Source organism: Procambarus clarkii, chromosome 67, assembly GCF_040958095.1.
Source record: "Procambarus clarkii isolate CNS0578487 chromosome 67, FALCON_Pclarkii_2.0, whole genome shotgun sequence".
Taxonomy (NCBI): Eukaryota; Metazoa; Arthropoda; class Malacostraca; order Decapoda; family Cambaridae; genus Procambarus; species Procambarus clarkii.
Genome location: NC_091216.1, coordinates 24,041,672 through 24,057,469, shown reverse-complemented (window position 1 = coordinate 24,057,469; position 15,798 = coordinate 24,041,672). Strand labels below are relative to the sequence as shown.

General features: G+C 46.6%; 1 protein-coding gene across 4 annotated transcripts in view; it reads right to left on the bottom strand.

Annotated features, from left to right (window-relative positions):
- Hmgcr (HMG coenzyme A reductase) overlaps positions 1-15,798 on the bottom strand; it is a 75,523-nt gene that overhangs the window by 24,897 nt on the left and 34,828 nt on the right. For 2 of the 4 annotated variants that reach the window (XM_045757547.2, XM_045757548.2), the window contains exon 2: positions 3,800-3,951. In XM_045757547.2, the coding sequence (XP_045613503.2) occupies positions 3,800-3,951 (152 nt within the window). Of the gene's footprint in view, positions 1-3,799; positions 3,952-7,352; positions 9,491-12,351; positions 12,558-15,798 lie in introns of those variants that run through there. The other 2 variants (XM_069310470.1, XM_045757549.2) reach the window with 2 other exon arrangements.

Here is a 15,798-nt window from a genome sequence, read left to right as displayed (position 1 = left end):
GCTGGGTGGACAACGCTTCAGATTCCTAGTCCTGAGGTTCTGGGTTCGATCCCCGGTGGAGGCGGAGACAAATGGGCAAAATGTTTCTTTCACCCTGATGCCCCTGTTACCTAGCAGTAAATAGGTACCTGGGAGTTAGACAGCTGCTATGGGCTGCTTCCTGGGGGGGGGGGGGAGGCTTGGTCGAGGACTGGGCCGTGGGGACACTAAGCCCTGAAATCAGCTCAAGATAGCCACTCCCCCCTCACTACATCATATGCAAGAATAACCAAAGCTTTGAATGGTAGTTGCTCTGTGGTAGTTGCCAGAAGAGAAAAATAATTAACCAGATAGGAATTTAGAAAGGAGGTTCTTAGACAACTAAATCCCAAGATAATACTCCACTTCTAAATTCAACTGGAAAAATCCTCATGAATAATTTATGAGAAGTGAAAAGACCATTAATTGACAAGCAGCCAACCAGCTTTCTGTATCCATCGAGGCCACTACAGTACTGTATACATATGTAGAGGGGGAGCCCAGCTGGACGAAAAAAATGAGAAACGGGAGGGGGGGAAACAAAGCAGGAACATGATGTGAGAGAAGAGGAAGGAATATAAGAGATAAGTGGCAGAGAAGGAATAAGAATGAAAGCAGGGAATAAAAGGATGATACAAAAGTAGCAGGAAAGAATTAGAAAGGAAATATTGGAGCTCTGGGCCAATATTTAATGGCAACTTCTGCAGCTGCCATTATTCTTAAGTAGGATAAAGGAATGAGAATAGTAGCAGCAGGATGAAAATGGGAGAGGAGAAAGGCATATAAGAGGGCAGAGAAATGGGGGTACAATAATTTGTGGTGTAGCAAGCCAAGGTCAGACCAACAGACGGATTTTCCCCGTGGCAGGTATATACCCTTGTGCCTGTGCCCACCCAACCCACACACACACATGCACCTTCACTTTCACACACACTACAGTGTTGTGTACTTACACACACAACACACACACACATCCTTTCTGTCCCACCCACGGCCACTAGACAGAGGCCAACATATATATAAAATGAATTTTATATTATATATATATTATACATACAGTATATTTATATATATATAATTCTGTTAGCATCAGGAATACAGAGAGAGACACACTAAGGGCGTTAGGTTTGCAGGCATGAGTTACAAGCATGTCAATTACACAAGTCTGCATCAGTGCAAGGACGTGACCATAGTCTCGGAGCTGCAGTAGATTATAAGTGCGAGAAAACTCGCACTACCATCTTTACAGAGACAGCTTTACATCATACAGGAACCCCAGTGTTATAGTAGGAGGAGAGCTGCACAGGAAAAGAACTTTACAATTTATGAGAAGGGAGCGCGAGTTGGCAAGCACAGGTAGTGTGTGTGTGGTGATGAGCACAGGTAGTGTGTGTGTGGTGATGAGCACAGGTAGAGTGTGTGGTGATGAGCACAGGTAGTGTGTGTATGGTGATGAGCACAGGCAGTGTGTGGTGATGAGCACAGGCAGTGTGTGGTGATGAGCACAGGTAGTGTGTGTATGGTGATGAGCACAGGTAGTGTGTGTGGTGATGAGCACAGGTAGTGTGTGTGGTGATGAGCACAGGTAGTGTGTGTGGTGATGATCACAGGTAGTGTGTGTGGTGATGAGCACAGGTAGTGTGTGTGGTGATGAGCACAGGTAGTGTGTGTGGTGATGAGCACAGGTAGTGTGTGTGGTGATGAGCACAGGTAGTGTGTGTGGTGATGAGCACAGGTAGTGTGTGTGGTGATGAGCACAGGTAGTGTGTGTGGTGATGAGCACAGGTAGTGTGTGTGGTGATGAGCACAGGTTGAGAGAGAATGTGTGTGTGTGTGTGTGTGTGTGTGTGTGTGTGTGTGTGTGTGTGTGTGTGTGTGTGTGTGTGTGTGTGTGTGTGTGTGTGTGTGTGTGTGTGTGTGTGTGTGTGTGTGTGTGTGTGTGTGTGTGTGTGAGAGTAAGTGTGTGTGAGAGTGAGTGTGTGTGAGTGAGTGTGTGTGAGAGAGTGAGTGTGTGAGAGTGGGAGTGAGTGTGTGAGAGTGGAAGTGAGTGTGTGAGAGAGGGAGTGAGTGTGTGATAGAGAGAGGGAGTGAGTGTGTGATAGAGAGAGGGAGTGAGTGTGTGATAGAGAGAGGGAGTGAGTGTGTGATAGAGAGAGGGAGTGAGTGTGTGATAGAGAGAGGGAGTGAGTGTGTGATAGAGAGAGGGAGTGAGTGTGTGAGAGAGGGAGTGAGTGTGTGAGTGTTAGCGCACAGGTAGAGTGAGTGTGTGGTAATGCGCACAGGTAGAGTGAGTGTGGGGTGATGAACGCAGGTAATGTGTTGGTGCACGGGTAGCGTGCGTGAGTGTCCCAAACAAGAGTGTAATAGTGGAGAGCTGTGCACGAGTGTTGCTCCAAGTCAAGAGCGTACATGATGATGTTCAAGAACTTCAAGGGGTATACGAGGGCCGAGTGTGGAGGACGGGCGATGGTGTGGCCCCTAGAGGCAAGCTAGGCTACAGAGCCTGAAGATCACTCATTCATACCAACACGCTGGCGGGGTGGGCAACGTGAGCGACCACCACCATCACCCCCAGTGACGTGTGACGGCACACGTGTCTCTACACTGTAATAACGCTACGCAAAAGTACGCGTTTGAGAAACATGAAGCCACGAAAACTTTCACAGGAGTCGGAGATGTTGCGGGCACATGCTACTGTCCAAGGTACATTAAAACGCTGGCTTTAACACTCTTACTGCCGCACGTCTTAAATATAGTACCTGATAAGATAGTTTTAACGTCCCCGGAGTCTTTTCATGTCATATACTGGTTGCTTAAATTTTTGTTTAAACAAACGTAAAATTTAATACTTCAGAAAATCAGCAATTTCAGCCATTTGAATATAAACATACCCAACACAAATATCTACACCATTATCTGTGAAAGACGCTGGTGTATCGCCCGGATTTTATTTTGTGCCCTTTGCTTCCAACTTTCCTCCCCAATAAAATTATCAAACAACCGCACATTTTATACTTTCTTTGCACAAGTGTTCATTGCTGCTGAGATACCATTTTAGATGAAACTGTCTCGCATTAATGTCTACCTTCTTTTTTGTTCGCCAATGCTTCTTGTTTGCTAACATATCCTCATAGATCCATGACTGGTGGGTCGCATGGATTTTATGAATATAAGGCCTTTCCTTCTCTCATTATTCCGTATGCTGGGTTTGCAGTAAAACAAAATGTTGCATGTACTTCTAATAGCCTAGTGGGTCTCCAGCAAGTGAACTGGGGATCGAACACCATTAAGAAACATATTAGAGGATCTGTTCATTAACAATATCTAATGCAAAAGTTAGAGATAAGAGGATGTACCTAAGACCGGGAAGGAAGATGTAACCACTCATACAGATACACCATATTGTGTTTTATTGTTTTGGCAAGGATATTCCTCTGGCTGGTCTGCTGTTACTCTTATCATATTTACCTAGGTTATGGATGAGTGTTAATTTTAGTAAGTAATTATCAAAAGAAGGCACCAAGCCGGGAAGGCCAAGTAGCACTAATTTTAGTGAGGCTATAATGTGTTTTATAACTGTTGATTCATAAAGTAATCTCGTTTTATTTGTAACTGAGAGGAAGGGGTGATGCCTGAGGGATGCGGTGTAATACCAGAGAGGAAGGGGTGATGCCTGAGGGATGCTGTGTAATACCTGAGAGGAAGGGGTGATGCCTGAAGGATGCGGTGTAATAACTGAGAGGAAGGGGTGATGCCTGAGGGATGCTGTGTAATAAGGTACCTGAGGGGTGCGAGGAAGGCTGGGCGTCTTGTACCAGTCAGCGAGGGAGATCATAGCCACGGTGGTAGTGATGACGGAGAATATCACCTCCCACGGGTGTGCCGCGCACATCCTCCCGTGGGCCCAAAACGTCCGCCATGTTACGCCATACCCTGAAACACATCGTTATGTTATATTAACCCAAACATTATCCAACTTGGTATAACACAACAAAATACAAATTAAAATGCATTACAGATACACAATAATTATAGTTTTAGACTTCGCGGGCACGCCCGAAGACCAAAAACTTGCTTAGGTAAACGAACTGTGGGGGTCAGTTCCTGAACTCTCATGTGCGCCTCTGTAACCCTCTCCACCACCGCCCACGGGATGGGTATGGGATGCATAATAAATTACTAAACTAACTAACGTACCCTCAAAATCCCTGGCCATCCTCAAGGCCAGAGTTATTATAGGCCGGCACCAGCAGGACGCGGGCAGGAGAAAGGATACAACTCGGGACTATAAGAATAAAACAATCCTGGAGGGAAGAATGGGATGGCACTGGACCACGTCTCACGAGATACGGCGAAAGCGGTACAGCAGTAGTTGTGACACAGAAACCCGCGACACACCTGAGAGAGTGAGAACAACTGCAATCTTACATCGCCGCACGCTAATGGTGCTCCGGTACCGTCATAACGGTCCTTAACGGTTTTAACGGTTTTAACGGACTCCCCGGCACAAGCTGTCCTCGTCTCTTCTCCCTACCCCCCCCCCCCCTAATTATCCCCTCCAACCTGATGATTACTCCCTACCCCCACCCCGCCCCGTTTGCCCTAATATACCTCTCCATCACCCTCCCTTCTACTTCCCTCAACTTGTTCCCCAACACTGGTTGATGCCTGGTTGATAGGGTTCTGGGAGATCTACTCCCCAAGCCCGGCCCGAGGCCAGGCTTGACTTGTGAGTTTGGTCCACTATACCTATCTTCACTAACCCTACCTATACTTTTCCTTCCCAATCACTTGACCACATTCTGAAAGTATAATAAAGTCCATCGGCAGCTGCGTGTTTTTACCCGTATAAACATCCCATTAACACTAAACTGTCAAGTAAAAACTATGTGAAAATTAAAGCATCAACCAACCAATTAATGTTTATCTATTAGTAGCGTCATGTAATATACAATTACTATACGTACTAAATACCCACTAACATCTTTGTATATTTTATCAATACTAATATTATTATGATCAACACCCATATATTTGCCCTTCCCTCCCACGGTCGCACCAACACACTTTCACCCACCAGCAGCGCTCCTTACATCTGGGCTTCACATCACCATGACAGTAGTGACTTACAGCTTCTCAGATGTTCAATTAAAACTAGGTCGTGCTAAACACAAGCTCGGGTAGCGGTGTTATAAAAGGAGAGAGACAAGACTTTACCCAATTTAAAGAGAGGTTAAGCAATCGGGACACCTCTAGCAATGTATTCAAAAAGAGGGACGGGTGTGTATTTGTTATTTGTCCCTGCAGGATCAAATTGTTAGCTCTTGGACCCCGCCTTTCTAACCGTCGTTTGTCTAATGTTCTGAATCCCTGACCTATTTTTCCCTCTTATCCCTACTACATATTTCTATCGAACACACATTCCCAGGATGTGAGACATGTTTAACTACCAGGTACCTATTTACTGCTAGATGAACAGAGGCATCGGGTGAAAGAAACTGCCCATTTGTTTCTGCGTTGACCGGGGATCGAGCTGGGGCCCTTAGGACTTACGACCCCAGAGCGCTGTGTATTAAAAAGGTACAAGAGAGAGGGTGGGAGGGGAAGAGAGCAATTTAGCAAATAATAGCTAACCTAAGCTTACCCAATGCCTGTCCTCACAATTTGTATATTCATTATTTACCAAACATACAAAAGGTTTGTGAAAGCTGGAGACATTGCATGACCTGGAGAGCGTACAGAGATCCTTCACTGCCAGAATCCACTCAATAAACCATTTAAATTACTGGGATCGACTAAAATGCCTAAATCTGTATTCTCTGTATCGCAGGTGGGAGAGATACATAATAATTTATACATGGAAAATATTAGAAGCTCTGGTCCCAAATCCACAACGAAATAACATCACATGAGACTAGAAGGCATGGCAGGATGTGCAGAATACCCGCGGTGTAAAGCAGAGGTGCAATAGGTTCGCTGAGGGAGAACTCTTATCAACATCAGAGGCCCGAGAGTGTTCAGCACGCTTCCACTACACATAAGGGGCATAACTGGCCGACCCCTCAGTGTTCAAGGGGATACCTGATCAACCAGGCTGGGATTCATACGTCCGGCTACGAGCAGCCATCAACCATGTGGCCTGGTCAGGGACCGGGCTGCGGGGGATCTTGAACCCCGGAACCACCTCAAGGTAAGGTCGAGTACATATCATATAATTAAACTACTTGAGTGGATAGCTACACTTTCATATGGATCAACTATTAAGATACAGTATAACAATACCAATCTCGTACGTTTCTGCCCGAAACGCTGCGCGTACTAGTGGCTTTACAAGATTGTAAATACTAGGCTATGTATTCTCTCAACCCAATGTACCTTCTTGTATATAAATAAATAAATAAATATATATATATATAAATAAATAAATCTCCGCGTCGAGTTTAGGGGCATCATATTTCAACCAATATAATCCCACACACAGACTGGACGCTTTTTTAAAATACACCTTCATAACATTGCCTATGTTCGCTATTTTGGACTAATGAGAAACTGAGTCCTTAGGTAGACTGTTGTAACTTTGTACGGTATCATAAGCTCTGTAAATAGTCAAAAATAGTATGGAGTTAAATAATTGTTGTGGATTGCATCCTGGAGGTGGAGTGTCTGGGATGCTCCCGGACGCAGGTTCGAATCCTCGTCACGGCCCTTGTGGATTTGTTCATTGGTCAGTAGTTTGCTTAGGACCTCGGAGAAGTCATTATACAGGTTTCCTGTTCCCGATATCGGGAATTATATATCGTACTCTTGTCACATGGTAAGACCGAGCTCAAACTACTATGCTTAAGCCCTTAAGGTCAAGTCGACCCTTCACATTTGACCTTAGAACAGTGCTTGGCTTTTTATCACGTGCAGGATATGCATCACCCGTCGGCTGGGAAGCTCTTGATTCTCTCTCCACTTCTATAAATATAATGACTTTGTTGCTGTTATCATTATTAGTGGCGTTGTTATACGTCAGTACCCCGCCCACAGATCATCACTACCTAGCAAGTCCGCTCAATGATTGTTATTTGCTTAACTAAACAAACTAGAGGGTTCAGTTCCTGAACCGATTATGTGCCTCTGTAATCATTTACACCACCGCCCACGGGATGGGTATGGGGTGCATAATAAAGAAATTGAAAGAAATTGAATTCAATGTTCCCCCCTCTCTTGAATATGTGCATAATAGTGTTCTATTTGCATCACGAGTTTTCTACTACCATTACAGTTGAGTGTTTCAATTATAGATTCACTCGCTATAGACTAGCACTATTTTTAAAATTAACATTTACCCTATCGCAGTGATCTGGTTGTACAAAACAACTTTTTGTGTTGAGTTATAACAAGCAGATCACCTTGTAGCTTCAGAATTCAAGGCGAGTGTAGACTGGTGGAGCCTGAAATTGAAATTGAAATTGAAATAAGTTTATTGAGGTAAAATACACACAAAGGGATGAGGTAGCTCAAGCTATTCTCACCCCATTCAAATGGAGCCTGAGTCTGGGTGTTGTATATAAGGTGTCATACATCTTGTAAGACTTCACGTACCTCTTATCACAGTACCATGGGAACCGGTTAGGTCAATCACCTCTTATATTTTCCCCTCACAGGATTTGTCCCTTTTAGCAAAATGTCTTTTGATATTTTTGAGAGCTGAGGAGAGGAAGAGGGAAGCAGGGAAGGAATAGAGCCCAATCGTGGCTTCTTCTTGTTTCAGATTTAGCTACTCAGAACGAAGTGTCCATGTAGCACGGGCTATGGCGAGCCCGTAGAATCGTGGCATCTGACCCAGGATTAGAACTCGGGTCACCGTCAGGTGCAAGGTGAGGGAGTGAGGGCGTCAACCACAACGCTTTAGGGCGCTATATTACAACCTTGCTTTGTGTGTGTGTGTGTGTGTGTGTGTGTGTGTGTGTGTGTGTGTGTGTGTGTGTGTGTGTGTGTGTGTGTGTGTGTGTGTGTGTGTGTGTCCGTCCGTCCTATTGACTGGCTAGGTTAATATCTACCCAACAGTAAGAGTAAGGCATCCTGATATTCACCATCGTGTAGTTTTGGCTGCAGTTCATGCACAATGGCTGAGAAGTGAAGTTTTCAAACATTTCCCATTTGGCTTCTCCACGCTTCAAACAGGATGCACCAAATCAATCGATGTGCAATAGAAATGTGCAAATGACGTATCACAATAGAAACATGAGCCTTCAGGTCGCCGCTAACAACACCCTTGCCCATTATCATCAACCAGCCCGTCCTCATAAACAAGGGCCAGAGTTCATTCCATGCACCCGCCAAACCCCACAGTTTATGAATGAAAACCAGTTTGTTGACCAGACCACACACTAGAAGGTGAAAGGACGACGACGTTTCGGTCCGTCCTGAACCATTCTCAAGTCGATTGTTGAAGACCATTCTTCAAGTCGATCCTGGACCATTCTCAAGTCGATTCATTCTCAAGCCGTTTACATAAGACTCAACTGATGACCTCCAAACACTTCTTGAACAAGTGCTTCGCTGACGACTTTTGTTCGAACTCACAACGCTGTAAATGCTCCACCCACGTACTATATACACAAATAATTGCCAACAGAGCCTAAACACCTAGCCTACGACTAAATATGCTAATACATAAACATATTAATTTATAATTTGAGAAAATTCCTGTTTTTGAATGAACATCATGCTAAAATGTGTCTTGGGGGTCGGCCGCTGCATAAAATAAACATAGCCTGAGGACTGGTTGCAATCCTGGGGCTAGATTCACGAAGCAGTTACGCCAGCACTTACGAACCTGTACATCTTTTCTCAATCTTTGGTGGCTTTGTTTACACTTGTTAAACAGTTAATGAGTTACGAAGCACCAGGAGGCTGTTCATAAGAATAACAACAGTTGATTGGGAAGTTTACATGCTTGTAAACTATTTAATAAATATAACCAAAGCCGTCAAAGATTGAAGAAAGATGTACACGTTCGTAAGTGCTTGCGTAACTGCTTCGTGAATCTGGCTCCAGTAACCTTTTTTTTCCCCCGATTATTGTATAACAGGCGTAGACAGTAATTCTATTGTTCTAAGTTATACTTACTATCCTCTCCTGCATGACATTAAATCATCGAGGACATCTCTCAAAAACATGGCAAATCCATAATAAAAACAAGCTGGTCTCCATACCCAAGGCTGCATGATGTGTCGTGACTGCTATTTGTGGCGTGGGGGAAAAAAAGAAGGTGCGAACGTACGGGCATTCTGCTGGATCCTGTTTTTCAAAATGGCTGCGAAGGACGAGGCTCCCACTGGTATTCACAGAGCACCTACGTGTCTTCTTACAAGATCTTAACTCTGACCTCAATCATGGTGGCTTGGTTTGTATTTACTAAACAGTTTAGGATCCCCTAATGGCTACTAAACCGTCTTCAGCCTTGTTGTTTACCAATTCACACACTAGAAAATGAAGGGACGATGACGTTTCGGTCCGTCCTGGACCATTTTCAAGTCAATTTGTTCTGGACCATTCACAAATCGACTTGAGATTGGTCCAGGACGGACCGAAACGTCGTCGTCCCTTCATTTTCTAGTGTGTGGATTGGTCAACAAACTTCAGCCACGTTATTGTGACTCATCGCCTGCATTCAACCTTGTTATTATGTATTACAATTATGGGCGGATGGACGATCACTTAGTGCTTCAGAGCTCAAAATGTTCAGTAAAAACAGACTAAACCGTCATGATCGCGGCAAGAGGTAAGATCTCTCAAGCGGACACGTAACCGCTCTGTAAACATCGTAAGTTTCAACTCGTGAATCGGCTGCGTGAACCGCATAAACATTGTGCTCGAGTCTTGTAGATAAACACTCAAATCGGAGACGATCTGTCTTGGAACCCGTAGGAGCTGGTTCCAGACAGAGATCTGGAAAGTAACTGGATCGACTTGAGAATGGTCCAGGACGGACCGAAACGTCGTCGTCCCTTCATTTTCTAGTGTGTGGTCTGGTCAACAGAGATCTGGAACCCGTAATACAATCTTTGTATTTATTAATGTGCGTTCCCACCGCGCAACACGGGAGACATCTCCCGTCACGCAGGGTGCAGTCGCACCTCCACAGATCTCCAGTATCAGCTCTTGATACTGGTGATGGCTCAAAAGGGCCACCACTTATGGGCTATTCATGCCCGTGCCACCTTTTGGGTGGCTTAATCTTCATCATTGACACATTCATGGGAGACATCTCCTGTTATGCAGGGTGCAGTCGCACCTCCACAGATCACCAGTATCATCTATTGATACTGGTAATGGCTCAAAAGGGCCACCACTTACGGGCTATTCATGCCCGTGCCACCTTTTGGGTGGCTTAATCTTCATCATTGACACATTCATGGGAGACATCTCCCGTCACGCAGGGTGCAGTCGCACCTCCACAGATCTCCAGTATCAGCTCTTGATACTGGTAATGGCTCAAAAGGGGCACCACTTACGGGCTATTCATGCCCGTGCCACCTTTTGGGTGGCTTAATCTTCATCAACCACCGCGCAACAAGTGCACATTCATCCACCACACCGAAGTGTCAGGAAGCCTTGAAGCTTATGGTCAGGACTACAACCCGTCACTCCTGCTTCCTGACTCAACTTATTTTTGTATATGTACTTTTTGTAAGTCTGTCTTACAGGTTGATGGTTTTTATTTAGTGGCAAGTGGCATTCATATTGGACAAAAAGTGAAGGTGGAACAACATGTAAACTAAGCACTTTTTTTGTTCCTCTGTTGGATTGATTTCCTAAACATGTCTTTGTTGAGATGTTCCAATTACGAACAGAGATGTTTATGCAGTCCGTCCTCTCGGGCGTTCACAATGTCACTAATCTGATATACTAAATTGTGGGAACTTAACCTAACTTCATTGGTTAGAATTTCAACCACGGATAGAAAACGGGATATCACGTCAGGTATCTTGTACGTTCTGATCATATCTCAAATGATTCTTCTCTCCCATAATCTGTCTTCATAGCCGGGCCTTTATTTCTGGTGGCAAACATTTTGCAAATCTTCAGCCGTTTCCAAATTTATTGTGGTTGAAATGGTATGGGTTCTAGGCCATTCTATATGGTTGAGTGTCCTGTAATGTGCTCAAGTTATTTGAAATGCGTCTCTGACGCCATGAAGTTAGCATTACAGCCATGTAATGTGCATACCCTTTCCTGTGACTGTTTCCTGTAACCACCTCGCTCTTCTGCTGAAATGCCCTTATGGTTCCCATTCTTCTATTCTTATTTAAATTACTTTACATTTGCTGGGTTTGAACTCTGATAGCCACTTGTCTGTCCAGATCTGCAACATGTTCATATCCTTCTGTAATAGCTTCCAATCCTCTTCAGTCCTCGCCCTTCTCATTAGTTTTGATTAATTTGTAAATGTTGCCATACTGAATAGAGGACACAGCAAACCTCCAATCAGATGTAGATCAGGTCCTTCAATGGACTATAGAAAATAATCCCTAAACCTGCATTCTCTTGAGCGCAGGCGGGAGAGATACATAATAATTTATACATGGAAAATATTAGAAGCTCTGGTCCCAAACCTGCACACAGAAATAACATCACATGAGACCAGGAGGCATGGCAGGATGTGCAAAATAACCCCGTTGAAGAGCAGAGGTGCAACAGGTACTCTGGGGGAGAACTCTATCAACATCAGAGGCCCGAGACTGTTCAACACGCTTCCGCTACACCAACCCGTTCTCGCACTTTCGTATAGTCAATATTGACTTATTAAATACGTGCATATGTGACATACTTAACATATTAGTTTACCTTGAAAAACTTCATAGAAAACACCGACCTTACCTAACCTTCTTAGTATGTTAAGATAAGCATCTTATTGCTTCGTAATTACAATTATTACTTAACCTATTATAGGTATAGGTTAAGTAATAATTGTTAATTACGAAGCAATAAGATGCTTATCTTAACATACTAAGAAGGTTAGGTAAGGTCGGTGTTTTCTATGAAGTTTTTCAAGGTAAACTAATATGTTTAGTATGTCACATACGCACGTATTTAATAAGTCAATATTGACTGTAAGAAAGTGCGAGAACGGGTTGGCTACACATAAGGGGCATGCATAACTGGCCGACCCCTCAGTGTTCAACAGAGAACTTGGTAAACAATTCCAAAGAATACCTGATCAATTTTCAGCCCCGCTCCTGTGCCAGGTAAGTCCATCACGGGCTCACCATAGCCCGTGCTACTTGGAACTTTTAGTTCCCAGTAGCTGAAATTTAAACAACTTAAAAACAACGATACCTGATAAACCAGACTGCGAGCAGTCGCGTCCAACAGCCTGGTTGACCAGTCCAGCAACCAGAAGGCCTGGTCGGGGACCGGGCCACGGGGACGTTGAGCCCCGAAATCCTGGCAAGGTGTACCGAGGCTTGCCAGCCCGGGTAGGTCAGTCAAGGGTCCAAGGAGCGAGTCGTAAACATTCCTCTCTCACTTTCTCTGCTTCCTGTCTGTAGGAGGCCAAATACCTTCCTTGTAATACCTGCTTGCTTCTCCATCCTGTCGTACCCTGGCCACCAGTGTCGTACCCTGGCCACCCCTGTCGTACCCAGGCCACCCCTGTCGTACCCTGGCCACCCCTGTCGTACCCTGGCCACTAGTGTCGTACCCTGGCCACTAGTGTCGTACCCTGGCCACTAGTGTCGTACCCTGGCCACCAGTGTCGTACCCTGGCCACCAGTGTCGTACCCTGGCCACCAGTGTCGTACCCTGGCCACCCCTGTCGTACCCTGGCCACCAGTGTCGTACCCTGGCCACCCCTGTCGTACCCTGGTCACCCCTGTCGTACCCTGGTCACCCCTGTCGTACCCTGGCCACCAGTGTCGTACCCTGGCCACCAGTGTCGTACCCTGGCCACCAGTGTCATACCCTGGCCACCAGTGTCGTACCCTGGCCACCCCTGTCGTACCCTGGGCACCCCTGTCGTACCCTGGCCACCCCTGTCGTACCTTGGCCACTAGTGTCGTACCCTGGCCACTAGTGTCGTACCTTGGCCACCCCTGTCGTACCCTGGCCACCAGTGTCGTACCTTGGCCACTAGTGTCGTACCTTGGCCACCCCTGTCGTACCCTGGCCACCAGTGTCGTACCCTGGCCACCAGTGTCGTACCCTGGCCACCAGTGTCGTACCTTGGCCACCCCTGTCGTACCCTGGCCACTAGTGTCGTACCTTGGCCACTAGTGTCGTACCTTGGCCACCCCTGTCGTACCCTGGCCACCAGTGTCGTACCCTGGCCACCCCTGTCGTACCCTGGCCACCAGTGTCGTACCCTGGCCACCCCTGTCGTACCCTGGCCACCCCTGTCGTACCCTGGCCGCCCCTGTCGTACCCTGGCCACCCCTGTCGTACCCTGGCCGCCCCTGTCGTACCCTGGCCACCCCTGTCGTACCCTGGCCACCCCTGTCGTACCCTGGCCGCCCCTGTCGTACCCTGGCCGCCCCTGTCGTACCCTGGCCGCCCCTGTCGTACCCTGGCCACCCCTGTCGTACCCTGGCCGCCCCTGTCGTACCCTGGCCACCCCTGTCGTACCCTGGTCACCCCTGTCGTACCCTGGCCGCCCCTGTCGTACCCTGGCCACCCCTGTCGTACCCTGGCCACCCCTGTCGTACCCTGGCCACCCCTGTCGTACCCTGGCCACCCCTGTCGTACCCTGGCCACCCCTGTCGTACCCTGGCCACCCCTGTCGTACCCTGGCCACCCCTGTCGTACCCTGGCCACCCCTGTCGTACCTTGGCCCCCCGTGTCCTAAAATTATATACAAAAAGTATGAGGATCGTTAGATACGACATTCCCGCTCTAAATCCAGATCCTCGGTTATAAGTTTCATCTTCTCCAAGGGTCGAGATTCATCAAGCACTCACGTATCTCCTTGCGAAACCTGTACATCTTTCAAGACGTTGATCATGGCGGTTTTGTTTACACATCAATTTACGACCTTCGAAGTTTCCTAACCTAACGTTATTATTAATGTTATTAACGACATCGTAGTTTTTCCGAGCTCAAAGTGTTCAATACATGCCGGGAAGACTACGTAGCGACGAAGATTCAGGAACGATATACAGGTTTCGTAAGCCCAGATGTCGTAGCATCTTCTTCCTGAGGATATTCTCCAAACCTTCATATCAAATGCTCGTCACAGTGCCGGCCGGCCGGTAGAGCTTTCCTTTCAGCCTTATTGGTAGAATTGTGTTCGATTGTCGATTGAACAGTCGATTGTGTTCTTGCCCGAAACGCATTGCGTAATAGTGGCTTTAGGCATTGTATGTACTAGCTCTACCTATATATCAATCCATTAATGTAACATCACTTGTATGTATGTACCTTACCTGAATAAACATATTTATTTATTTATTTATAATTCTTGCGGGAGAACAAATCCAAAAGGGCCGTGACGAGAGTTCGAACCTACGTCTGAGAGGATCCCAGACGCGCCTTAATCCGTAGTAGGTCAAGTTCATTTCCCGGTTGCAGTTCTTATACCATGTCGTAGCTCAGTCGATTAAGGCAGCGTCTGGGATGCTCTCGGACGTAGATTCGAACCCTCATCACGGCTCGTGTTGAGTGGTTCATTTGATGCATCACGCTCTTGTGATTTCTGTGTGTAATTCTTGCGGGAGCTCCGGCCCACAGCACTATGCTGAAGATCTTGGCTACCAGTGGTACCAGTGCCTACATGGTACTAGTGCCTACAGGGGTACCAGTATACATGGTACCAGTGCCCACATGGTACCAGAGCCTACAGGGTACCAGTGTACATGGTACCAGTGCCTACAGGGTACCAGTGTACATGGTACCAGTGCCTACATGGTACCAGTGTACAAAGTACCATGGTACCCCAGGCACTCGTGGCAACATATTGCTTGGTCGTGCTGCAAAAATGCCAGCATCTTCCTGTATCACCTCATGTATGAAAACTGTACAACTGTTTGTTTCAGTCGCAAACTGAACCCAGGTCCCAGGATTATGCATCGCAGACGCTGATCACTGGGCCGTAAGACCCTAGGCCTGTATAAATGTATGCATATATCTCCATATACTTAGGGAGATGGAGATTATATATTATATACATTAGTGACATGTGCAGGTTAGGTAGGTACAGGTGGAGGAGCGTGGGGAAAGGGGGGTGGTGGGGGGAGCTTCCCCCCCCCACCGCCCCCCACGACACACTTGACATGCTAATCACACCAAAGAGCCCTAGTGGAGGGGGCGGCGGGGAGGCCTTGACCAGAGTGGAAGCCGACCACTCCCGCACGTAGCCCACCTCACCCCTGCCATATTTTACACACACACACACACACACACACACACACACACACACACACACACACACACACACAGTTGTGTGTTGTGTGATTGTGCCTATGGCACCTCTGCTCTTCCAACAATACACTTGATGGGCTACCCATCTACCTTGTGCTCAGGCCGCTGACCCACACCCTGTGGTCTCACACACACACACACACACACACACACACACACACACACACACACACACACACACACACACACAGTTGTGTGTGTGTGTGTGTGTGTGTGTGTGTGCGTGTGTGTGTGTGTGTGTGTGTGTGTGTGTGTGTGTGTGTGTGTGTGAGACCACAGGGTGTGGGTCAGCGGCCTGAGCACAAGGTAGATGGGTAGCCCATCAAGTGTATTGTTGGAAGAGCAGAGGTGCCATAGGCACAATCAGAGAAC